Source organism: Vespula vulgaris, chromosome 3 (genome assembly GCF_905475345.1).
Source record: "Vespula vulgaris chromosome 3, iyVesVulg1.1, whole genome shotgun sequence".
Taxonomy (NCBI): domain Eukaryota; kingdom Metazoa; phylum Arthropoda; class Insecta; order Hymenoptera; family Vespidae; genus Vespula; species Vespula vulgaris.
Genome location: NC_066588.1, coordinates 12471786 through 12497937, shown reverse-complemented (window position 1 = coordinate 12497937; position 26152 = coordinate 12471786). Strand labels below are relative to the sequence as shown.

Sequence of the window (26152 nt, the reverse complement as noted above, 5' to 3'; positions counted from 1 at the left end):
GAGTCAAAAGTAAAAACGAACTTACGTAAAGCGGATGATAAAAAAGAGAAAAGGATAAAAACGAGTTCATTGTCTAGATCGATAAATACGAATGCTGTTTTTCGAAGGAAAGGTACGATCGAATCACGTCGATAAGTGCATAAGACCGATGGCCCTGCAATACACTTTCCTCTCTGGCTATATTAATACAAAAGGAATATATATGTGTCATATGGTAGATAAGATAGAACAAAAAGGATCGATACGTCGTTCAAACAAGTTTAGACCTGACGAGGTAGAGGAAGAACGTTACGAAAAACGTGTCGAAAAAATCGATTCGCGTCGTTCGAAGACGAGAAAGTTAATTCCGATGAAAGAAAATTAGCGATAAAAGCGTTCTCGTATAAAAGTATAATGTGTGTGTATACGCGCGTATCGAAATCCGTGCGATCAGTAGGAGTAAAATATTATCATCGTTATTTATAATCTCTCATTGGTCGAATCACAGACATCTTCCACTTTCGTTCTACATATTTCTGTTTTCGTTGTCCGATTCGAGGCGCTGATGTTGAAGATGGCGTTGTCGTCGCGTGTCGTCGCGAGCGCTAGCGACGAATGGAGCAGGTAGGATCGACCAATCGGTGTACAGGAACGGACCTTCCATTCGCCGTGCCTGTGCGTAGTCGCACTGCCGACAAAGAACAGCTGGCGACTCGATGCGTCAGAGGGAAACGCTAACAACGATGGCAGTAGCGGTGAGCCGAGCTAGTCCTCTTCTCCCTCTTTCTTCTCCTTCGACTTTCCACCCCCTCCATCGAAACACGTATTTCTTTCTCTCTCACTCTCTCTCTCTCTCTCTCTCATTCGCACTAGCGTAGCATCGCGAAGCAGAGGAGCGAGCAGTCTCCAGTCTCTGACAGTTCGGTCGAGCGTTCGGTGTGCGCGTAATCGCGAAAGATTCGTCTAGGAGTGCGCTTGTGCTGGAATAGTGACGTGAAATAATAGATTAGCAGCACGAGCGATCACGAGATAAATAAAGAGAATTCGAATACGTAAATGTTCCCTTTGGTAAGAAGAAAATCGCGCGACTTTCGTCGTGAGTCGCGGCAAAACAAAAGGCAAAGGCAGAGAGAGAAAGAGAAAGAGTAAAGGGAACGGAATACGACATACGAGTCGACGATTAGAAAAGGAAAATGGACAGAGTAAAGAAAGGAGTAAGTGTGTGTGTGAGTGAGTGAGCGAGTGATCGAGTGTGTGAGAGAGAGAGAGAGAGAAAGAGAAGGAAAGAAAAGGAGAGAAAAAGCGAGAAAGAGAGAATCGCCCTCGGAGAATCGTAAAAAAGGGCGCGAGTGAAGCCCCTTTGTTCCGTGATTGGCATCGCGCGCGCATACGTTTTCCGTTCGATGGCGCAGCTCCGATTTGTTTTGTTATACGTTGTGCGATACGTCGTCCCATCGTCGTTGTCATCCTCGTCGTCGTCGTCATCGTCGTCGACCTCGTCGTCGTATCGACGCTATTATCGAAACAGAAATCATTTTCGTGTCGAGCGACCGTCCTAAACGAGATAGTAGACGAAGCGAAGAGAAGACGAAGCTTGACGTGAGAAAAGGAGAGATATATATACATATACATATACACGAAGAGTGGTGGAAGCGAAAGGAAGAATCAAACGTGCGGAGATTGAGAGAGAGAGAGAGAGAGAGAAGGGGAAAGAACAAGCTAGAGAGAGAGAGAGAGTATCAGAACGCGCCGAGTGCGCGAGTGCTTTGTTTTGACGAGCAGCTGATCCGTGCTGTGTCGTGCCGTGAACGTTCTCTCTCTCTCTTTCTCTCTCGTTTTTCCCTCTCTCCCTCTTTGTTTCACTCCTTCATCTTCTCATTCTTTCTGCTTTGCGACGCGTCAGTGCATTTTCACGAACGGAAAAAGCAGCTGTCCGGAAAAGCAGCCCGTCGCTCCAAATCGTGTCTCTTTTCTCGCAGCTGCTGTTACCGCTGCTACTGTTGCTGCTGCTGCTGCTGCTGCTGTTACCACTGCTGCTACTGTTACTACTAAATGCATTTTACTCGCAGAGCGTCGCGACGGTGGCTCTTTACTCGACTTTGTGCTCCAAAGCACCCCGAGTTTTCCTGTACGATCGAACGCTTCTCGTAATAAAATAATTAAACTCGATTTTCGCTGTTATCGCGATAGAGAATTAAAAATCGATCGTCGTCGGCGTCGTCGTTGTTTCGTCTTCGTCTCCCTTTAAAAACTCGTCTTTCACGGTACGTGCATCTTCGAGAGAAAAAGAGAAGAAAAGGAAGAAGGAGGAGGATCGAATTTTTGAGGTTATATTTTGAGAAATAGAGTGCGAATTTAACCGATCGAAGAGGAAAGGAGAAATAAAAGGAGGGATTGGTGCGTTTCCGATAGAGAGGGAGAGAAAAGAACAAATGAATTGTGGCAGTTAGTTTTTTCTTTTATACCCTAAGCGCGTCCTTGTTCACTTCGTCGAAGTGGTGTAGTTAGTTACGATCAATCGAAGAAACACAAAGGAACCCTCGCGAAGATTCGGGGCGTGAAACGAGTGGCGGCCGTGTGCGTGCGCGCGTTTGCCTTCATCGTTCTCTCTCTCTCTCTTTCTCTCTTTCTCTTCCTCCCTCTCTTTCTCTCTCTCTCTCTCCTTCTTTCTCTCTATCTCTCTCTCTCTTGCTCACACGCAGAAAAACACGTCGTGAGAGGCCGTGGACCTTTCTGTCGGTCAACAGATGAGATGATCTCATGTGATACAAGTTTGTTCCTTTTCCTTTCCGTTCGTCGGTCTTTCGAGCCGACGGCGTCTTCGTCGTCGTCGTCGACGTCGTCGTGGTGATGGTGGTGGTGGTGGTGTCGTTTCTCCTTCGGGTTCCATTAAAACTACGCTCGTTTTCGAGTAAAAAACCGTGGAAAGGAGGGAACCGGTTGTTTCAGAGAGAAACAAGAAATAACCAACGTATCCTTTGCCTTTGTTCAACAGATCTTACCGTTCCAACCTTTCTCTTTCTCTCTTTCCTATTCACTTTTATACTCTTTTATACTCTAGCACATTTCTTCCTTACCTTAACTTTTTAAATGTATTCGATTGAAGGAGCGGAGGAAGAACGTCCTCGTGAGTGTTGCCGCTGCCGCCGCCGCCGCCGCCGTCGTCGTCGTCTTCTGCTTCGAGACATAAATTAAAAGGAGAAAGAAGATACAAGGAAATATATTATATATACAGAAAGAAAAAAGAAATATACACACACGCGTACTCACAAAAGGAAAGAAAGAAAGAAAGAAGAAAGAAGATAGATAGATAGATAGATAGATAAATAAATAAATAAATAAATAAATAGATAGATAGATAGATAGATATAGATAAAGCGAGAGAGAAAAGGAAAGACCAGAGAAATATACGAAATAATTGAAATAAAAGAAGAGTAAATAATCGTTCGGCAGCGAAATCGGGTCCGTTCGAGAGGCGATCGTTTTCTCTGAATGATCTACGACGTGATCAGACGTCGTACGCGAGGTAGCTCACAGAGAAGAAGGAACAACAGCGCTCGTCGAGATCATCGTCGTAATAAAACGAGATCTTCCTCGTCCTCGTCATCATCCTCGTCGTCGTCGTCGTCGTCGTCGTCGTCGTCGTCGTCGTCGTCGTCGTCGTCATCGTCGTCATCGTCGTCATCGACATCGTCCTCGAGGAACAACGGGATCGTCTCGGCGATCGATGCGGCATAGTGAAACCGGGGCCGTACTCGCGAGCTTCGAGAAACCTGGGGTACGGCCCCGATCGAGCTGACTATAGGAGTGGAGTCCCTCGAGGTGACGCCGAGGGAGAGACCGGAGAACGCCGTTTTTCTTCTCTCTCTCTTTTTTTTTTCTTTTTTCTCCCTCTGTCCTTCTTTCCTCTCTTTGTCGAGAAGACGAAGGAGAGAGAGAGAGAGAAAGAGAGAGAGAGAGAGAGAGGGAGGGAGGGCGGCTGCCGACCATTTTTCGAGCGACCATCGCTAAACGCAAAGTACGGATGCTTCGAGTTTCTCGAAATCGGTGAGGAAGTCTGAACGAGAGAGGAAAGGGTCTCATTTCGCTCTCGAGCGAACGGCACGAAGATGCTCTACATATTTCATGTGGATACCGGTACCACCATTACTTTCGACATCAAGTTGGCTCTGCAGAGGTAAATTTTTTTTCTTTCTTTCTTTCTTTCTTTCTTCCTTCCTTTTTTTCGTCTTTCATTCCTTGCCCTTCATATCTTTCTTTTGGTACAAGATACTTTTGCAGGGAAGTAAACAAAATACTGCTTCGATGGATTTTTATCTTCGATTAACTTTTTTTCGTAGGCCGGCGGGTACTGGATAAACGAGTAGATATTTTCTGACTGCATTTACGAGCCGCGTTAGTTTTATGTATATATGTATACACATACGTATGTATGTATATGTATACGCCGAGTTTATGCGCTGTATAGATACTACTTGTAGTTAGTTACCGAGTGGTACCATTTGAATAAGTACGATCGGAAGTTATACAAAGTCGTAACGGTTTACGTTGAAAAAAATAGTTGACGATATTCGAAAAATGTATTTCTTTGAGTCGTTAGCCTTTCGAGCGAGAAAACAGTTTTAATGACGTGAACGTGGATCGATTAAAGCCGGACACCGTGCATGTGTGTGTGTGTAACGTTCGATGATGTGATTTACAGACGGTTAAAGGGCCTCGACGTTGCTCGGCCGTCGACGAAAATCGATTAGCTAGATATTTTTGTATGTGTATACGTACCGTTGACATATAAACGAATAATAGAAACTTTTCGATTGTTTATAAACAACGAGCGTCGATCGTATTTAATAATTTGATTTGCTCGTGACGTCATTCGAAACTTAAAGGGAAAACGTTCCGTCTCTCCTTTACGTTCATCGTTGTTTCTCTCCTCCTCCTTTCCCCCCTTATTGATTCTAAATATAAAAAGGAAGGTAGGGTACTCGGACAAGTAGTCGTCGCAGGGGATAAATCGACTAAGTGGAGTCCAAAGTACCGACTTATTTATCGTCGGTGAAAATATTTCTTGTTCAGCGAGAGAAGCCGGGAAAGAAAAAATTGGAAACCAATTTTCCGAGTTTTCTTTCGACAAGAATTTCGGTAAAAGACGCGTTAACAAAGATTCGTAATATTTATCGAGTGCTACTGGAGCAGTAGGTGCGAGAAAAGAAAGGAAAGAAAAGTTTCGTCGATCGTGGTTGTCCTTGGTTAAGGCGTGGATACAACAAACGATCGTTATGTAATGATCGCTTCTAGAGTCTACGCTTTCCAAAGACGATGACTGTGGTTTGAGCGCTGGAAAATACAACGAAACGTTAATTAGCTCGTCTCTCTTTGTTGAGAATAGATCATCGTTTTTCTCTTTTCTTTTCTGTTTTTTTTCCTTCTCTCTATCCTTTCCTTTAGCTCTTTAACTCATAAAATCGCTTCTTTATGCGAAAGGTCTTGTACGAAAGAGGTCGGTGAAGAGTTATCTTTTTCTTTTTCCTTTTCTTTTTATCGTTAATTCGTTCTACCAGTGGAAGCCTCTTAAAGTCCGGAGAATATTCGCTAGGAAATAATAAAATGTAACGGTCTCGTGTAACCACGGAAAAAGAACGGGGGGTAGAAGGAGGGAGGGAAAGAGAGAAAGAAAAAAAATAAGAGAGAAGTTTATACCTGGTTCGTACCAACGGGACGATGGGACGATGATAGGTCGGTCGGCCTTAGAAGCCTCTTCTTCGTCGATCCAACGTGAAGAAGGGACAACGGAGCTTCGACTATAGAGAAAATCTTTTGTCTCCCGTTAAGTTCGTGCAGTTAGAGCTCGTACGTGCAGTTCACAGTCGGTCAAAAACCCATAGAACCTTCTTGTTGCTGCTTCTTCTTATGCTTTCGATACTCGTTTAACGTTACGTAGCAAACGTTAGATCGAAACGTGATAGTACATAAGTAACGATATAATAGGAACAACGAGTTAATCACCTAACGAGCATTAAATTAGTCGAAACTACTTCTTAACTTCTTCAAGGTTTTGTGATAACTTATTTTAATATTTCGATTAGAGTTTTAACGATCCACGATACGTTCCATGACGCATACGTGGATAAACGTATAATTTCACCGTCGCGAAAAGATCATGTTTCTCGGCCGTTTTAGTCGACGTTATATTTACGAGGTTACGCGAATCCTTCAGAAGTTTGATGATAATTCGAAGAAAGAAGGAAACGTGTTCCACGCGTAATATGCGCAATCTCGAGAATATTCATTCGAGCCGAACATTTGTCTCTCGTATTGTGTCGTGTTTGGCCATGCCAAACGGTTATTCCTCGAACGACTTTCGCTTACGCCGATTAGTTTCCGTATTCTCGAAACAAGAGAACGAGAGAGAGAGAGAGAGAGAGAGAGAGAGAGAGCGCGCGCGAGCGACTGTTCAGTGTCTCTCGTTTCGTGATCGAGCGAATGTAGAACGTACGGGTGTAATTCGTGGCTCCGGCAAATTGTATCTACATGTCTGTGTTTATGTGTGTATGCTTGCAAAAGGATATAATTAGCTGGTGTATTAAGGTATTAAGTTTTCACGGAAGAAAGTTTTAACCTGCTCGGCCTACTGGAACCGACATACTTTTTTCTATTTCTTCCTCTTCTTTCTTTTACTTATCCCACCCTTTCTTCTCTTTGTTCTACGAAGATACGCGCGCGCTTAGATTTTCCCGTTACGGTATCTTAATGTTTCCCGTCTTCTTGTAGGCCGATCCTAGAAGCTATCTCGGTACAATAATTTTCTGTTAGTAATTTTCACAGTAATATAAACCTCAAGATTGTCGACGAACGTTCGATAAAAACTTTAACGCGGCTCTTCAATTATGAATTCCGCGTTAGATAGGATATTTAATTAGGAATGAAGTTTCATTGGATCAAACGATTGCTATTAAACGATTTCATCTCGGAGAGATCGATTTTTCAACGAGTATGATATAAAGCGAAAGGGAAATAAATATGTAGCTCTTATAGGAGAGATTTTTAAGTCCCGTATTATTCGGTGCATGTGCCAAGGTATTTTTATTATGTAGCGTGATATACATATATCATTCCTAATTTCGTCTCAACGGTGAGTCAAGAGCGCAGAGGGTTAATGCGATTGTTATAAGAGGAGAGTACGTGTATTCGTTATGCTAATTCACGATCATGGTCAAACTGCTCGCAAAGGGAAAATTTATCTTTCTCGTTGTTTCTCTTAACGCATTGTACGAAAACGTTCTCTCGAACCAGCTTCGTAGAGTTTTTGTGTATTTATTTTTTAAATTACAATTTTTCTAAGTCGAACGACGATAGATGGATATGTAACATATAACTGATAATAATATGTACATAATTAATGAGCAGGTAATACGTACATAATAATGTAATTAAATTGTTGATTATTTTGTAACCGTGTTTGTTTATTCGGCCGATCGCGTAAATTCGATACGTTCCTCTTTTATCGTTCAAATTATTCATGCAAATAAGATTCTCTCGATTTGGAATGGTAGTACAGAATGAATGAGACAGGCCTGTGGAAATTAATTGATGTTAATTTTGAGATAAGCACGCGATATCGACTACATCGAGAGAAATTGTTTAGAAGTTTACGTAAACGCGTGATCGAATCGATCGAAGGGGTAGAAAAAGCTTAAGGGCAGGAGAGAGGATCGTTGGGCGTAGGTGTAAAACTGGAAAGAGCTTTCTTCGTTGCTTCGCGCGAAACTTTAAGAAACTTTTCTACATCGTTGTCGTACTCGTACGACTTAAAAGCCGATAATTGCTGAAAATAATGAAAAAAGTTGCCCGTCCTACCTCTTTTTGCTTTTTTCCAACGCGACTTTGACCCACGAACATGAACGCTAAACTCTGAAAGCTCGATGCGACTACGCAATTATTGTCATTATTTAAAAAAAAGGATCTTTTGCATTTTCTTACATTTATCTTTACACGTGTATTTTATGTTATCCCAAAAATGTCTCATTTTTATGAAAACGTTACGTTTGAACGATCTGCAAATTACAAAGAGATAATTTGAAATTCGCATAAACGAATAAAATCCCCGTCAAACGGTAAAAGATAAATCAATTTAATTTGTTTCGCGGAAAGATACAAACTACTTTACAACAACGTCGAATAAAATATATTTGATTTAAAAAATGGACCCTTCGTTTATTTTTCTAATTCTATTACCTCAGAGTTATCCTCGTTAGCGCAACAAATTTCATCGTTTCCTTTTACTCTTCATTTCACGAAGTAGATTAGTTCGACTTATTTCAGATCCAAATATAGCATAATACAAAATACTATCACTAATAATAATAATGAATCGATAAGTGTACATTTTTTGGCAGCCGATACTATTTCATCAGTCGTCTACTTTCGTAGATACATACATATGTACACACACAGAGACAAACTTACGTACACATTGACGGATTCATTAAATACATCCAAAATTGTTTTTAATATAAATATTTTAGATATTTTCTGGATAGAGCGACACGTGCGAAGACGTTCTTTTAAATACGCTATTATTGAGTATATTTAATCGCTATATAATGAAGATAATTTTTAGAACACATTAGCCTGATTTAGAACGCCGAGTCTGATAATGAGATTCGATTTTGGAAAATACCTTTTATAATCTCGGAGAGATTATTTTTGCCGGTTATATTTGGCCAAATACAAATTAATTTTATTGGAGGTTTATCGATAATGATAATATTTTTATAATACGCGATAATTGTCCGATTGCTTTCAATTTTTTGCGATAGCTCTTTTATCTTACGACCGACGGTTGTTTCGAGTCATTTTTTAATCGATCGTGAGTTCGTTCGCCTATAATGTTTCCAGGACGTCTTTTGTTGGACAAAAGACGTGGAAATTATGCCAGTAACAAACGGTATGTTGTATTTAAATGTGCTCGACGCATATCAATAACACGCATAATCGAGCAGGTGGACTATAGTCGCTATTCCGCGTCTACGCCATATTGTTTTCGTTAAATCATCGTCGTTATCGACGGGGCTCGTTCCGATTTTTTGAAAGAAGTTATCATTAGCTGCGACGACGTTAGTGTTTTTTCTTCTTCATGCTTTTTTTTTGTCGATTCTACAGTTAGTCGACCTCGAATATATACGATGTATAAAATAGTCGATTATAAATTTGCGATATCTCCGTTATCAACATTATATCGTCTTAGCATCGAACATTTCTTGATCGCGTAGAAGCAATCTTAGCGGCTCACTTCCGTCGATGATCTAATCGCTTTAATCGCAGGTAAAGTCGTATTTGTGTATATGGTATTTGTAATTTCTATTATAATCGATTAGTGGTATACGATGTCGCGTGGATAATTTTACCTGGTATATCTCTCCGTATAAGATTTTAAGATGGATTCAGAGAAAAAAGGAGAAGAACGTATTACACAATGTTGAACGGTGTATTAACTCTCTAATCGCATTAAGGATACTGGTAAAGTGTACAGGTAAATTTTAGCAAGTACCTTTTCGAATATGATTCTAAGATAGATTCGGAGAAGAAGACGGGAGAACGTTCTATACAATGTTAAACGGTATTAGCTCTCTAATCGCATCGAGAATACTAATGGTGCGCAGGTAAATCGGATTCATCGGGCCACGTCGGTTCCTTATCGCCATTTGATCTTTGCATATATTCATTATACAATTCACTTTATATTCACCGTTATATTGCGTAGCACGATTTTCAATACTTCTGTTACAAGCGACATCGATACAGAGGATAATGTACATAATTGGCATACGACACGTGGGTGTTCTATATTCTCTTATATACACGTACGTACATACATAGAGAAAGAGAGGAGACGTACGGATACATATAGTTGCGTACACCGAGCTCGAAGTCCGCGTGCTGCCGCGGCCAAGCTTTTAATGCGCACTAATGTATGACGAAAGCAATAAGAGGTGAGCCGTATCTACTCTCCTCCATCTGACACTAACCGCTTCTAATCTTCATTCTCAGCGTCACCTTTAACCCCCGCTCGTACTCGAATCATTTTACGCTAGTCTACGTCGATCTTACGAAAAGTACGATCGCATCTCGGCAAATTTCAACTTTTCTTTTCAACGAGCATAAGAAAAATAATTAATTCACCTTTCGTGCTTTTCTAAGTTTCTTTAGGATTGGTGATAAATTAGATACGTCATGCGAACTCGACAGGAAACATAGTAACGAGGGATCCTTCGTAATTATACGCGGTATACTATTCTAATTGAATCGTGTCGTTCATTAACATCGTTGTGTTGTAACGTTTGTCTTTGGTTGATCTTTACAGTTGTAGTTTCAAATTGATACGACAAATATAATATAGTTAACTTCGTAGAGAAATAATCTACGATGAAGCCGGAGTTCGTTTGAAAGCGAGGATCGATTAAAACGAGAGTTCCTTTATTTGTCTTTCGTCACGCTAAACGCGTTAAGATTTACGACGAAACCGTTCGTGACATTGTCAGCGTCGTCGTAGCGTGTAACGATGAATTCTAAAACAATTCGAATATCTTTCCAATCTCTTTCGTTATTCTTTTTACCGACGACAAATTTGCCTTTTAACCGGATTCGAAGCGTATGAAAAATCTTCAAAACGTTGGTAAGTCTCAATAAGTTTCTTCGTTCCTATCGACAATGGACTCGCGCTGAGACACTGTATCTTAACTTCGAACATGATTCGAAGCTTGAAACTCTCGAGAGTTTTGATTATAATAGGTTTGAGAGTTTCGATAGGTTTCGGAGGCTTAATGAATATTCAATATCTTGCAAGCCTTTTGATTAGTTTCATCCTGACATCAAATATTAAGAAAAGAAAAAAATCTGAAGAATTCGAATTAGCACCAACGAATTTATTTACGTTTTCGTTTTTTATAGCTCGTAGTATATATTACGAATGTCGATATGTAGAACATAAAAGAAAGAAAGCGAAACGAAGTGGACGAAATAAGTTTATTGCTTATACATGTTATTTCTTTGAGAAAAAAATTGTATTACGAGTTAACACGGTATCGTATTTGATGCGATACATATAATATATTTAAGTAATTATATCTCAAGTTATATGTGAAAAATTCGCGAGAGTTTTAACTTCGGACTACGCGAGCCAGTTCCAATGAATTTTGACCTTGACATGTGTAGTAACAATCAAAAGGTCTTTGTCATCGCTCGGTGTTTATCTTCGAAAAAAGAGTAACCTCATGGATTAGGGAGACCAACGACCTTGACATATCTAGATTTAATAGAGCGTATCTTAACAAATTCATTTATTTATATGTAGTAAATAGAACGCGTGGAGGATCATCGTTTCAAAACGAAATGCGACCTTTTGAGTTACGATCGAAAGCTTTTAATGGCCTTGCTCGTTGTTTACTAAAAATTTACGATATTGACAATTTCTACCAATTTTGTATAATTTTCAGAGAGGCACCGTGTCTACGTTTTATGAAATATATTGTTAACAGATTCATCTATTTATGCGTAGTAAATATATCATGCGTATACGAGTGTAACTATTATTTCGAGAAATTATCGAATTTCGAAGGATTATTTTCTTTACGATTTTTATTTCTGAACGGACGAGAAATCTATACAAAAATTAATAATACATTTTTATATATTATACATGGAGGAACGTTTATTATAAATATCTGTTGTAGCGAATGTGCTTTGTTTGTTGACTTAAAAAATCATCGATTATAAGTTCGTTGAACTTTTAATATTAATAACCTGTTAAATATAAATTCGATGAAATTTTATAATGTTCTGCATCATCACGCGTCAGAAACGTTCTTAACACTTGCGTTAATCGAACGAACAAATTGTAAATTATTTAACTCGTTATATGCTCTTCGACAATTCGAATAAATAATGAATGGATCCTCGCTGTATGCGGCAAATTGTAACAGGAATTAAAATATTCTGTTAACGAGTGCAAAGAGTAAAAAAAGAAGAAAATATATTTTATTTAACAGACCCTTTTTCGTTAATAACTTTCCAACGAAGAACGAACTATAATTAAAAGCTTTCGATTGTTATTTGGGACAACGACTGTAACGACATATGTCAAGGTTAAATTCATTGGAGCCGGTTCCCTTAATCCGAATTTTTCGTTTATTTGTTACTTTAAGATGTGTTTCGCTTTAAAAATGATATTTATATACACTTAAAAAAAGAGAAAATAGGAGGAAAGAAATTTACGAACTTTTCGTACGATCCTCATAATAATGCTTTTATCATTTATTTAGTAGCAAAATGAATATATTACAAGTAGCGTTATCATACCGAGATCTTGTCTCGGTATAGAGAAGTAATAAAAATGTAGCGATGTAAGATACGATATATCGAGTACAGAAAGAGTCTATTGTCGCTGGTACAGCGAAAGTGACAAAAGACAGGATACTTATCAAGACTTTCAAGATCTGTAAGCTTGGAATCATGTTCGAAGTGTCTCACAGATCATCAGATCCGATCGCGTAAACCCATTGTCGCTCCAACTTTGCTCTGAGCAAAGATTCGAGAGTTATCAAGAGTTCGAAACTTATGTAAACAATAATGTAAACAATTTTAAGCTTCGAAACGTGTTCGAAATGTCATTTGTTTATCGTTTATCGACGCGATCCGAAGTATTTCAGATCTGTTATTAATCGTGCGCCATATCTCGGTCAGCGTCCTCGCATCGTTGCTATTAATTAACGATGTATGTCAATTCTGCAGCGCGTCGTTGTCCATTAGTTCTTATTTCTGTCGTTTCTAAATATAATTTAGAAAAGCCATAGAAATAGAGAGGTAAAATAAAATCTGTGTAAGAAGAGGTGGCAAATTTAGTATCAGCCAATATACTCTTAGAATTTATCAGCGACTGTTTATATGCGTATGCGTAAAGACCATAGTCATTCGAGTTCGCATTACAGGTTCGACCGAAACGGTATAAAATTGCAAATTCATGCGTTCCGTGGCAGTTGCTATCTAGACAGTTAGAATTATGCTAGGAGAGATTAGAATGTTTCTTTTGTAACGAACTCTTGCTTCTTACTTCGTTAACGGTTCGTAAATAAAAGTAAAACCGTGCGTCTATGCATCGAAACGGTTCGGTATGTTGCTCGAAACCGTAGTGGTAATCAACCGTAAAAAAAGAAAAAAACTCGTAAAACATCGTACGAATATTTTCTAATAGAAACATACGAGGAGAAGGAGAGTTATATACGTATCATTTTTCTCTGCGGATTGGTAACTTTTGTTTGAATACGTGCGCTAGTTTCCGTTGAAGTGCATTTCGTATCTCACGTAGACATAAATGCATGTGTGTATCTACCTATCTACACCGTGTAACACATATTTCAATACGAACATACGTTCCTGGCTACGAGATGGATTCTTTTTTCATCGACGAACTTGGCACTTTTTCATCGTTAAAAGAACGATTATGTATGTAAATGAGCGAAGGTGACTCGGAGTCGTCCAGCTTCCTTACTCGGTAGCGATCGTTGAAACCGTAAAAGTCGAACATTTTCAGCAAATACCGCGCGAAATTCGCGAGATGCGAATTAAAAGTATTTGCAGCATGGCCTTTTTCGTCGTTCTTATTACTTAGCTTTTTTGTTCACTTTCATCCTCTTTGCTTCTTTATTATAATTTTTTTCTTTTTTAATTGAACGTCGTTAATATTACACTCGCTCGTTCTCGCTCGAATCCGAATAGTCCTCGTGACGCTGTAAGTTGCTTGTGTTCTTTTTCCTTTCTTAAATGAAATAGCATAAAAGCAACGATTAGCGTGGCGTGTCCTGTAGATCGTGCAGGTACGTCAGGACCCCGAGTCGAGCATGAGAGAAGGAATTGAAACGATACGAGTAGTCGTTTCTCTACCCTTGGCAAGGTTAAACAGTGGATAAGGAGCAGTCTTTGTGCAAAGATGATACGAGGTGCATTACGTATTAATTAAAAGAGGAATGATACCGTGGCGCTGCGTAGACTATGAATTATTCACGTGGAACAGCTGCTTTTCAAGTCTTTCTTTCTTTCTTTCTATTTTTCTTTCCTTCTTTCTTTCGTTATCGATCTTTCTCTATCTTTTTCTCTCTTTTAGCGTTACAGTTTATTTACACTCACGGCCATGCGATGATCTGTTAATTATTACGATGTATCGTTGAGAATTGCTAGAACACCTCGCTCGTAGCAAAACACGAGTTTCGAGAGAGATACGTATATACTGATTCAGGAAGGGTCGACATGTGCCACGCTTATTAGCCAATTAGGGTTAATTTCTGCTTATAACTCGTGCTTTTACAAAGCTCGAATAAAGTTTATATGCCTGCGATAAGCGAAGTAAGAATCATCTGGTAAATAGAAATCGAGCTCGAGTCTCTAGTAAGTCGTTTAACGTTAAAATTATTGTTAACTCGACGGAAACTATGTACGCCTGATTTTTATTTTCGTAATATGTAACTCCAACGAGTCTCTGCAACCAGCTCGGTGCTATACACGTATATTGCACGCTTTGAAGTCTCGTCGGTATTGTGTAATCGCTTACAACGTGCGATTACGCGGGCAAATTATGTTTCTACTTACGCTCCTAATTACGCCTCGTTCGAACGCTTCGTTTTCTTCGACTTGACCTATTTTCCGAAGAAAATCGATATTTTTAGCGGTGCTACTGACGTACCTTGCCGTTCGCTTTCGCGAAATTTTAGACGTTAACAACCTCCGATAAAAGTTTTGCGAAGGAATATGTTTATCCGACATGGAAGTCGAACGAGGGAAGAACTCGCTCGTTGTCTTTTGCTTTTCTCCCATTTCCATCCGATATCTGAATCAAATGATGATTTCCCGTGACAAAGGTATGTTTCGTAAAACCAGAGGCGCGATATTCGAGAATAATTTGGCTTAAATCTAGATCTTTTCATCGAAGTATAATTTTTATTTGAACAGAATTTCTCTCACGCTTCGTTATTTTTAACGTACATACGTATGAATTTTTTGAGTATATATAAACGTTAAATCAACCGTCGTATTATTCGTTTTTACGTTGACATCGTTATAATTCATTCTCTGTCGCAAACTTTTGGCTTCATCGTAGATAGAAGTTTTTCTTCGGGAGAATTTATTTTCTACCGACAAGGACAAAATTTATTCCCTGCGTGAAATTAGAACGAAACGAGTGTATGACTTTGTTACAAGTTTAGTTTTTATTGTTTGCTACTTTGATAATGTAATGTAAAATAGGGTATTTGTGTGTGTGTGTGTACCCTGTGAAAATATTTATATTTTTACGTTAACTTTCTTTACGTATACGAGTCCCTTTAATTTGATGACGTTTTAATTAATCGCGTATACTTACTTTTGTTGAAGTATCTTGACGATATTTAAATTTTATCCGACGGATGTGGAAAACTGCATAAATGGTATATCTTCGTACTTTTAACATTGGAGCACGTTCCGGATTCTCTTTGCTCCCCTCCCGCATATCACGATCAATGAAACGTTATTACAGCATTCTTTGTATTCGAAGCCTTGAAGAGGTTTCAATTTTTATATGCAATATGCACCTACGCTCGTTCGCGAAGGTTTATTCAATGATTTTTTATGACTTCGCGAAAAATTGAAAAAGAAAAAAAATCTCTTTCGAACGTCGATAATTCGGCGAAGAGGAAAGAAAAGGAAAGAGAATTTGAGAAGAAAAGTAGGCGAAGGGTAGAACGTATTATCTGTCCGTTTGAAAATTGGAAATTTGATCAGGTAAATTCTAATAACCATTAATTTCTATAATACGACCTTTATCCCCAAAGTTTCATTCAAATTATTAGTACTCAGAATTTGAAACTTCGCAATCCGATAATTTAATAATCCGGCTTCTAGAAACGGAACAATAATAATTATAAATTCTTTCGGGTTTACAATATCGTTTGTACATTTTGAAAATTGATAATAGAATCAATGTATTCCATATCGTACAATCGTATATCGCGATGGATCAAAGTTTAGGTCGTTTCGTGTCGAAGCTTTCAGACAATGTCGATCATAAATTTACATGATAAACTCTAAGAAAGTAACGTGATAAACTCTAAACATTAACAATTAATGAATTATTCATATCTGTGTAGTATGGTAATTAATGAAATACCGATATGATATAATAACGATTAGACGAAGGATCGATTATCGTAATATTATAATCGTTCGTAAAGTTATTATATAAAGCATAGCTGATTCGTTGCATTATTCCTGTACATTTCAGTGTCGCTCAATTAAAGGAAGCAATCGAGAGAGAATGTGGAGTTGTGGCGGTCCACCAGGTGCTCTTGATGAGCGGAGGCGAAAGCTTGGAACCGAACGCCCGTGTCTGTTCCTACTCGGCTGGAACCGATACGAATCCGATCTATTTATTCAGCAAGGCCGCCATTGAGAGCAACCTTCCACCCACGCCAAGCATAGACTACGGTTCCGGTGAGTGACAAACTTCATCACTTGTAAACTTTATTAGTCTGCCAAGCGAGATTCTCGAAGAGAAGCTAAAAAACTTGCCGATCGTCCGAAAGAAGGTTTTCATCGTTATATCTTCTTCTGGGTTATCTTTAAACCCTGACCCACATATTTCATCTATAAAACAGCTTGCAGTACTACTAGGGTCCAAGTATTTTGGACAACGCTCTTCGAAAGAAATTTTACTTATTTTCGTAATCGGAAAATATCGAATAGCTAAAATATCGAAATTTTGCTAACTTCGTTTAATCGCGAAATTGTTTCGTCGTTCAAGGATTATTCGATAATCGCCAAGATCGAGTCTTCGAGATACCCGCATTAGGTCAAACAATTCCCACGAAAGTATGTGATTTACTCGACTTTGCTAAAAATCGAGGGCTCGATAATTGGACGTAGTGAGAACTTATTAAGAGTAATTATTTTATAAGTAAGAGTAAGAAAAGGAATAGGAAAATGCCAACCGAAAAGAGAGAGAAAGAGGGAAAGAGCGAACGAGCGAGTGAGATCTCTCGTTGACACTGATGGTTGCCTTCGTTATCGTAGAATTGTGCCGGAAGAGAATTCTAATAACGATCTTTATCGGTGACTCGCGAAGCGCTCCACGGTTGAGGCGAAAAAGAGCGAGATGATATCAGCAGGCAAAGGCGTAGCCGGTAATATTCGTGAGACGTTTGTAGCGAAAGAAAAAGAGCCATAGAGAAAAGTGGTGAAGGAAGAGAAGAAGAGGATCGTAGGGATCTCTCAGGCTTTTGTGTGTAACCGTGAGCTGCTGGAGGATACACGCTGTCGTAAAGAAACACAATGAAAAATGACAGGACAATATTCCGAGCATTTTTCGTACCTTCTCTCTGTCTCTATATATTTCCATCCTTCTCTCCCCTTCTCTCGCCTCCTCAGCCCCTTTTCTTCTCTTCTCGTAACGTCGACTACACTTTGAAACGCCAACGGGGTGAGCTCGACACAGCGAGTTTTTCTTTTTAACGAAGTTGACCATTTCCCTCCGAGAAACGTGTTTCATCCTTCATTTTCACATACGGCGCGTATGAGATACGATTAACCGTGACGCGATTAAATGTGAAACGGTCAAAATCGTTTTAACTCCAATTTTTTTTTTTTTCATTTTACGTAACAACATTTGTACTTCGTTTTGCACAATAGGTACTACGTTACGTACGTAGGTGCATACGCGTATCTAAGAAAGAAATTCGAGATACCTACGACGAATTATGCGTGGTATTTTATTACTTTGCTGAAATCTCGATACGTACGTACGCGCGTGTATGGATATGCAATAATATTACGTATAAGTATCGAAATGATTTACGTAAAAGTGTTCTAGTGCTATATTACATTTTGCAAGTTGGATTGTAGCTATTACAAACGCTCGAAGTGCGGCACGATTTTATAATACTGCTCGCGTATTCCTTGCGGTAATTCGCTTTTCTGGAGCAGTCGCGGTTCGACCGCAAATCCAACGCGTATCACGAAGTAGTACCGTTGTATTTTCCTTCGTCCGTGTATGATCGGAAACGACGACGAATAGAGAATTTCTATCGACCGGAGAAAGAAGAAGGAGAAACTTTAGAAAAGGTCGTATTTACCCGACTCGATAACCTGACGTTTGACGTTATCATTTAGAATATTTTTTATCGAATTCAATGTAGCTCCTATCCGGCCGAGTCGAACAATTTTTATTTTTATTGACATAATTATCGTAACGAGTAACGCGATACGTCCTTCGGGAAATCATTACGATTGATATAAATCAGAATTAGATTGTTAAATTCGTTTCCTTTTTATATTTACGATCGTAAAAGAAACTGTTTTGAATTTCCACAAGAATTTCTTTTTCTCGAGCGGACAAGAAAGCGTATTTTTTAATTGCACCGTTCGATTAATTCCTCGAGCGATCATCGATAAATAAGAGTAAAGTGAAAAAAGTGATATTGCGAATCGACGATCGAATTCGATCGATAAATTCTGTTGAAAGGAGAAAAAGGTCATTTTGTTAAATGCGTTGATTAAATCCGTTAATCGATCTCTGGCGTCTCGCGTTTGCTTCTTACGTCCTCGACGAGTCTTTTCTCTTGTTTTGATGATAAAAATTAAAATCGTGGTAATAAAAAATAAAAAAGGAAGGACACTACAAGCAATAATATGTTATGGACGAAATATCGATCCATCGACAAATGCATATATATATATTTCAATTAATGTTGTATATCGAGCGATTTTTATCGTCGGCAGTATATGTGCAATATTTCGTGGCGAGCGTTTATAGTCGTTCGTAGTATGTGAACAGCGTTTTGTAGCGAACGAGTATAATCGTCCGAGAGTAACGAAAAAGTTAACGAGCCTTCGGCCGATAATTACATTCACGAGAAAGTGCGAGGTTCTTTATTCATTTTCTCGAGTTTCTTTTTTTTCTTCTTTTCCATTTTTTTTTTTTTACTCCTATCATATTTCTTGCGGTAATTTGCATTTCCATTGCTCCGGTAACGCGACCGCAAAGTCCTGCGTTCATGGACTTCACGTGTTTTCTTCTACGGGTAATGCTACAACATACTTACAGAAACGTCAGCTTGATATTTTCTCTCTCTCGTAGTCGTGTCAGAGTATCTGTCGTTAAATGTATCTAGCAAATGATCGTGTTTGGCGCATTTTACGAAGTTATCGATCATGCGAATATTGTTTTATTTTGTCCGTGAAAGAGATTTCACGTCGCAAGGCTCTTGTAATAGGAAATAATTTTTCTTCCCCCTTGTTTTTTTCTTTTTTTTTTTTTTGAAGAATATTTACTTAGTAGTAGAAACGTTGGGATCTCTCTTGAATATTCATTCACAAACTATCTTAAATCAATTGCAATTGGGAAGATTTTACTTTTAGACGATTCGAAATATAAGAGGGATAAACTTTCAGACTTGGAATTCTTTGGCGAATCAACTTCGATGATCTTTGGATGCTTGTAAAAGGGAAACGGAAATGGAGTGTCTCTTAATTAAAGTCGCTCTATGGAATTGCGAACAAGCAGCTTCTTTCGTCATTCCGCGAGGAGGAGTAAGATGAAACTTGAAAACGAAGAATACGATTAATCTTCACGAGAAATCAAATCTTTCAGACTCTCGTGTTTCTCAAGTCGGAAAGTCCTCATTCGGTCTTCATTCTTTCACACTTAAAGCTAATATAACGTGAATTCGTTTCGCGAATAAGTAGGAAGATGTTAATGTTGACGTAGGTCCTATTCGATTTTATTTTATTTTGCATGTTGTATCCGGGAAAAGTTTCAAGAGAGATGAAAAACAGAAAACAGAGAAAGGTAGAATCTACATCGATCTAACGTTAGAAAGACCATAGACACGACAAAAAAAACGTTTAACCTACGCTAACGAGCCCAGTGATCGACCATAGCGACCTGATTCTCTTATGTTAGGGATAACCATCTGTCTTCTTCGCGTTTTCTCTTCCCGTCTCTCTTTCTCTCTTTTTTCGAAACAACGAACGTAGATCGTAGAATACGTAGAACGTAGAAGACGTAGATCTAGTAGAAACTTTCTTTCTAACCTTGGTAACGTCATACGTAGATGTGGTAAACCACGCTCACCCTGATTAGCAATTTAGAATTTATAGTTGCCCAATGAGTGAATTCGTAATTCGTTCCATCGCAATTTGCAATTCTTAATACATCGTCGTCATTGTCGCAGTCTTTTCGCTATCGTTCGCATATATTTTTCCCAAGTTATTTGATCGTTTCATCTGGAATAAAAACGAAGTAGACTCGATGACGCATGGAAAACATTCTTAATCGTAATTTCTTTGTCGTCTTTACGTTGCGACGTTTCTCTGTTTGTCACGGGAGCGTAAGAACAAAATTTCCAGCCTTTTCTTTTTATTTTGATAAGCTTTTTAATTGACAGTTTCGATCGAAATTTAGTAAAGGTATGTTTAAGCAGGAGTCATCACACTCTAAATACAAAAGAGGATAAGGAAGGTAGCGATCGTCGTTGTCGCGTTATGTCGTGTTGCATCGTGTCGTGTCGTTTTATATCAAGAAACTAAGGCACATTCGGAGTAGTGACGTTTTCACCGTCAGCTGTCGGTAGACCTCACGGGCTCGCTCGTCAATCGATCGTGCAAGGCGCCGATGTGCCTGTGAAAGTATAATCTCTAGGACACCGTTCGATGCACGTATACGTGTGTTGTACTTGTCCGTGTGTGTGTACATACGTATATATAACTACGATCATATCGTTTCCATGCACTGAAATTTGACATCTACAAAATGATTCAATTTATTATGTGCCGACAGCGATTCCCTTTTTTCATGGCAATTATATCTGATTTATAATTCATCGACGTTTGATTCGCATAGAAAGTTCGCATTTTTAATGGACGTTGATTTATGTTTCCAGAATAAGGATTTAAACGAATTTAAATACGTTTGACGAACGATTGACAAATTTGCGAAAAGTCCATTATTCTCTTTATAAATGTCTTAATGCCGAGAGGATTTCGTTCGTTTATCGATATACGGTTCATATTTGCCAATGCTTTTTCTTTACTTTTTATCTTTTCCTTTTTTTTTCATGATTCATTAAAAATGTCGACCGATAAGATCGATTGAATATTATGATTTTAACACGAAATACTCGATCGACACGAATTATCCGTCTCCTTTCGGTATATTTTTCTCAATTATCCTTTTCTTTCATTTCTTTCCCTTCTTTTTTCTCTTTCAATTTCTATGATATTCCGAAAGATTTTTATGGATTTATTATCAACCGTTAACGATATCCTTTTTATCGTCGATCGAATTTAATTGCGCCGTTCTTTTCATGACTGATTTGACTTCCGCTCTTTTTCTCCCTCTCTTCCTCCCCCCCCCCTCTCTCTCCTTCGTGGACACGAGAGTGCCACGAATTTAAACATCTCACGAAAAAAGATTGGATTTCCACTTTCGCTCATCTCGCGAGCCCAAGATCGTCAGCGACTGTTCTTTCTCGAAACTTCTTAGTATATTTTTTTTCTCGCTTTATGCATTCCCCCTTCTCGCGTTCTAAGCTTTTCCTCCTTTCTTTCTTTCCTTTCTCCTCAAGATACGGTCGATGTGTCTCGGTTAAAGTTTATCTCCTCGGCAAGGCAAGTTCTTTGACCTCGATCTTCGCACGCATATGATTTCGCGTATGTAAATTCTGGAAATGGTGCTTATTATCACGGCGGGTTTATAGCTATACATATATTGCATTGTCCGGGAATAAATTGTGGTTTTCAGAAGTTTAACTTATCTCGCGTATACTAGAAATTCGGATCTCTTGTTTGTTATATTTGTATCGTTGTAACCATTCCATACATCGTAACACGTAACGTTTTAAACTACAGATGTCGTTCCGTCATGTAGTATTTACGCATATTTTTTCGATACACATTTTTTATCGGCTTAATTTTTGTCGACCTAACCATGGAAAACAAGCAAATTCGTACAAACTTTTTATACTGAACCAGACGAAATGTTAATTTTAGAATAAAAGCAATTATAAACTATAAATTATTAGAATCATAATTAAATTACAATTGTAATTAAAAAAAAACAGTTTATTGTAATCTTTTTTTTTCTTTTTTCTCTTAGTAAAATATCAATTTTTACGATGAAGAAATATCGCGGAATTTTTTCTTTGACATGTAATCAATCAATTTTTACAAAATTATACTAGTAATAATTTTATCGTGAATCTTCATCGAGCGATCGTATTCTCTGACGAGAACGTTACGGAATCGTTGATATACCGAAAGAAGTATCGATCACAGTCTAGGTACGTGTATAATCGTCGAACGAAGACGGTTTCATGAAGGAACTATAGGACTTCTCGATTTGCTATCGAGAGAGCGAGAGAGCGAGAGAGAGAGAAGGAGGAAGGAAAAACGCTTCGTACTAGTAACGGTACACCGCGCTCGCTAGCTTTAATTTAAAGCTGACGATCTGGCGCAATCGACTGCCACCGGAGCAAGAGAATATACAGCTCTATCGACGGCATTAATCACAAACGTCGACTTCGATCGCACGTTTATACGGCTCCACGTTCCGCAAAGCGGAAGACAAGAGAGGAACTCGTTTTATATGCGAGTATCGTGAACTTCGTTTGCGCGGAGTTACTCAGGTTTAGCGCACGAAGGGTTTATCCAAAAGGAGAGAAAATAAAAAAGGAGGATAAGACAACGTGTATATTAAAAAATAGAGAGAAAGAAGAATGCACGATCTTTCAATCGTCGATGTTTTTTCCAAATAAGAATTAATTGCGATCTAATGACAAGATCAGAATTACGAGGATCGACGTAGAAATACGAGAAAGAAAAGAATGGGCAAAGATAAGAGCGAAATAAATCGTACGATTCGTGAGAAATAAGATTATTCCTCGAAACGCGTTTCCTTATGCTTCTGTTGTTACTTTCTGGAAGAGATATATTCGTTTTTCGTGTTTCCTTCCTCGTGATCGTAAAATACGTAATGTTAGTCTTAAAATAGACTTGGCACAAATCATGGGATTGATTTCCCTAGGGTCTACGTACAGAACTATAGGAATAAGTTTTCTTCAAACGTCATCTTTAATCGTTTACCTTTAGTTATCGATCTCGACTCTATCTACTCACTCGCACGATAAGAAATGGAGAATGTGAGGAAATGGAAAGGGAAGAAAAGAGGAAACCGATGAGGAGCTTTTTCCAATCGCTTTTTATTTTTCCGTTCTCTCTCTCTCTCTTTCTCTCTCTGTCGCTTTTTCTCTCTATTTCAAATGCAAGTTTAAAACCAGTTGCCGCCATCGGGTCGCCGACAATCGTCGGTTTCAAGAGTACAAGCTCGTACGCATTTGTTGTTACTCTTATGGCGATCAATGAAACGCATTGAATCAAAACGTACGCGTTCGCACGGCAAGTCACTCTTTTGCAGACCAGCAGACGTAATAATAAGCTTTGATAAATTTAACTGCGTAACCATCTTCGATGGTCTCTCTACTACACTCGACAACTTTCGAGTCGTCCAGTTCGATCGTGCTTTGGTTTTGGTCTTTCGTCGACCAAATTGCCGACGACGCTACACAACAACCGGGCCTTAGGCACTCGCGTGCTCCGTTTCGAAAGGCCGATAGTCACGGAAGAGGAGATAAGGAAAAAACGAAAGAGAGCGTAAAGTTGACGTTTATCTGATGTTAAGAATTAAACATTGGGTGAAAGAGAAAAGAGGGAGAGAGAGAGAGAGAGAGAGAGAGAGAGAGAGAGAGAGAGAGAGAGAGACGGAGTATCAGAGGAAGACCGGATGAATGCTGTTGTTGGATGCTTAAACTTCGTGAAAATCAGAAAGACTAGCAAGAGATTGTGGTGCAGCGAATGTCTGCGCTCCTTCAAAATGCACAGAGTCACCGTTCATGGCAACGTAGAAGGAACAAAGAGAGGAACCGTTGTGGTTTGGCCTCGTTTGCACGACAATTGCATGCTGGTCGAGTAATACATGGTAAATCGTATGTGCATACACTCTTCTCTTCTCTTCTCTTTTCTTTTCTTTTTTTTTTTCTTTCAAGTAAACAAAGTTGCATATTGGAGAACAATATCAGCTTTGTACATTTATCCTTTAACTCTGTATCTCTTTTTTTTCTTTTTGTCCTTCTTTTTTCTTTTTCTCTTCTATCTCTATCTCTGTCTATTAGTCTACGAACCATTGAGATAAGCCATACTCGATGTTACGTTTGTGTTAATTACCTCCCCGGAAGTTTTTTAATTCCCTCGAATCGTTAATGATTGTTGGCTAGGAAACGCGTGTGGTTCTTTTTTCGCGAAGCAAGCGTTGTCAGAATGATAAGGAAAGATTAATTGGCGACATTAGTGGTTGAGATAAAACAGAATAAACAATCAACTTCCCGTAGATAAGTGGATATATTGTAAAATAATTACCAAAATTAGTTCATATCGTTGATGATAATGGAAAAGAGTGTATATTCCATTTCTCACCAAAGAAATGAAGTTATAGTACTGTGACTAATAAAATTAATAAATGTAAAAATGTATAAAAGGAAGAGAGTGAAAGAGAAAGATTAACGAACGTTGAAAGATTATTGAAAACTCATCGAAATAAATTAGGAACGATCGTAATTGTTACAATGAATAAGGGCTAATCAATCGATTATCAATGAGAGAAACTTGAAAATGTAGAAAAATGTTTAGCCCAACGGTTCATCGGTACATTGAATAGAGAACGCTTATAAACGGTGGAGTCATGCTATAAGTAGTAGTAGTAACAGTATACCGGGAAGCGTACGAAGTGGGTAATCTTTTTTCCATCGCGACATTAATCGTAAGTGCATATATATATATACACACACACACACACACACACACATATACATATATATGCATTAATGTAGGTGTACACGTGCAGCTGCTTTGAAATATCAAGAAGAAGAGATCGTATAAAATCGTATACTCATAGTCGTAGGTACACAAAGCTAGAATTGAGTTCGAGCGCTCGAGTAAGTGAGTGAGTGAGTGAGTGAGTGAGTATGCGCGTATACGAGCTCACGTTGACAAGTGGCAGCTGATTGCGGTAGCCGACTCATCCGCTTTGAATTAAATCCATATCGTCCCTCGGATGTTGTATCGTTAAGCAGTGTCCTCAACGAGGAACTGTTTTTCGCCTCTTATTGCTTAAGTTTCGAAACAATTTCAATGGACACCAAATTTATAAAGACGTTTTGTCGAAATATCCAGGCAAAGGTATTTACCATGCATTGGAGGAACATGTGAGTTTATTTTCTCGGTTTCTAGGTTACATTTGTTGCTAACAGAAACAATGTGGGTTCGATCGAATCTAAATCGTTGGAAATTCGAAGACACGTAACTTATGTATGAATGTACGTATGTATGTATGTTTCAAAGCACGATGATTTATTAAAAGATGAACGACACTTTGAAAATTTTGTCAAATACGTATATATCTGGAATAAGGGCATCGCTGTTATTATTCGAAAAGTTGACAGATAATAGACCAGCGATAATTAGAATGACTGTTAGAACGATTGTTAATTAAATCAGGATTTCATAGCAAACATTCATATCATCTGTACTCTTTAATTAACTTAATAATTAAATCATTGTTTCGCGTTATTATTCCGAACATTTTACATAATGTATGATACAGACCGCGTCGACGTCGACGATGAATCGTGAATTAGACGACAAAGTGTACGAAATGGATGAACGTTTGTTTTTTTTGTTGCCATGCGTCGTACATTTCGTATTTTTCTTTGATCTTTAACCGTACCGAACGGAAACGAGCAACAAACGATGTCATTCGTTGTTACTGTTGAAGCAAAAATACGAAAGAAACCTGGAAAAACATGGCGGTAAAGCAAGCTGCGACTTTTTTAAGATACATCGATTATTAACAAAAAGTTTCTTTGTTGGTTCAGTGAGAACGGCACTTTAAAACTAGCACGAACGTCCGTGCGACGTTTCAAAGCTGGAGTTAACGATTTTCTAAGTTCTTTTGTTGAAAAAACGAAAGAAAGAAGAAAAAATAAACGAAGATGGGAGGCAAAAAGAAGATGCGAAAGTTACTGCGAAGGAAATTAACGTTATTATT

The 26152-nt window shown here is 38.6% G+C and overlaps 1 protein-coding gene across 10 annotated transcripts in view; it reads left to right on the top strand.

Moving 5' to 3' along the window:
* The first annotated feature begins 549 nt into the window (after positions 1–549).
* The window catches only part of LOC127062261 (RB1-inducible coiled-coil protein 1), a 45281-nt gene continuing 19678 nt past the window's right edge, over positions 550–26152 (top strand). For 2 of the 10 annotated variants that reach the window (XM_050990142.1, XM_050990141.1), the window contains exons 1-3: positions 776–1047; positions 3086–4156; positions 16283–16491. In XM_050990142.1, the coding sequence (XP_050846099.1) occupies positions 4089–4156; positions 16283–16491 (277 nt within the window). In that variant the 5' untranslated portion in view covers positions 776–1047; positions 3086–4088. The other 8 variants (XM_050990138.1, XM_050990139.1, XM_050990136.1 and 5 more) reach the window with 8 other exon arrangements.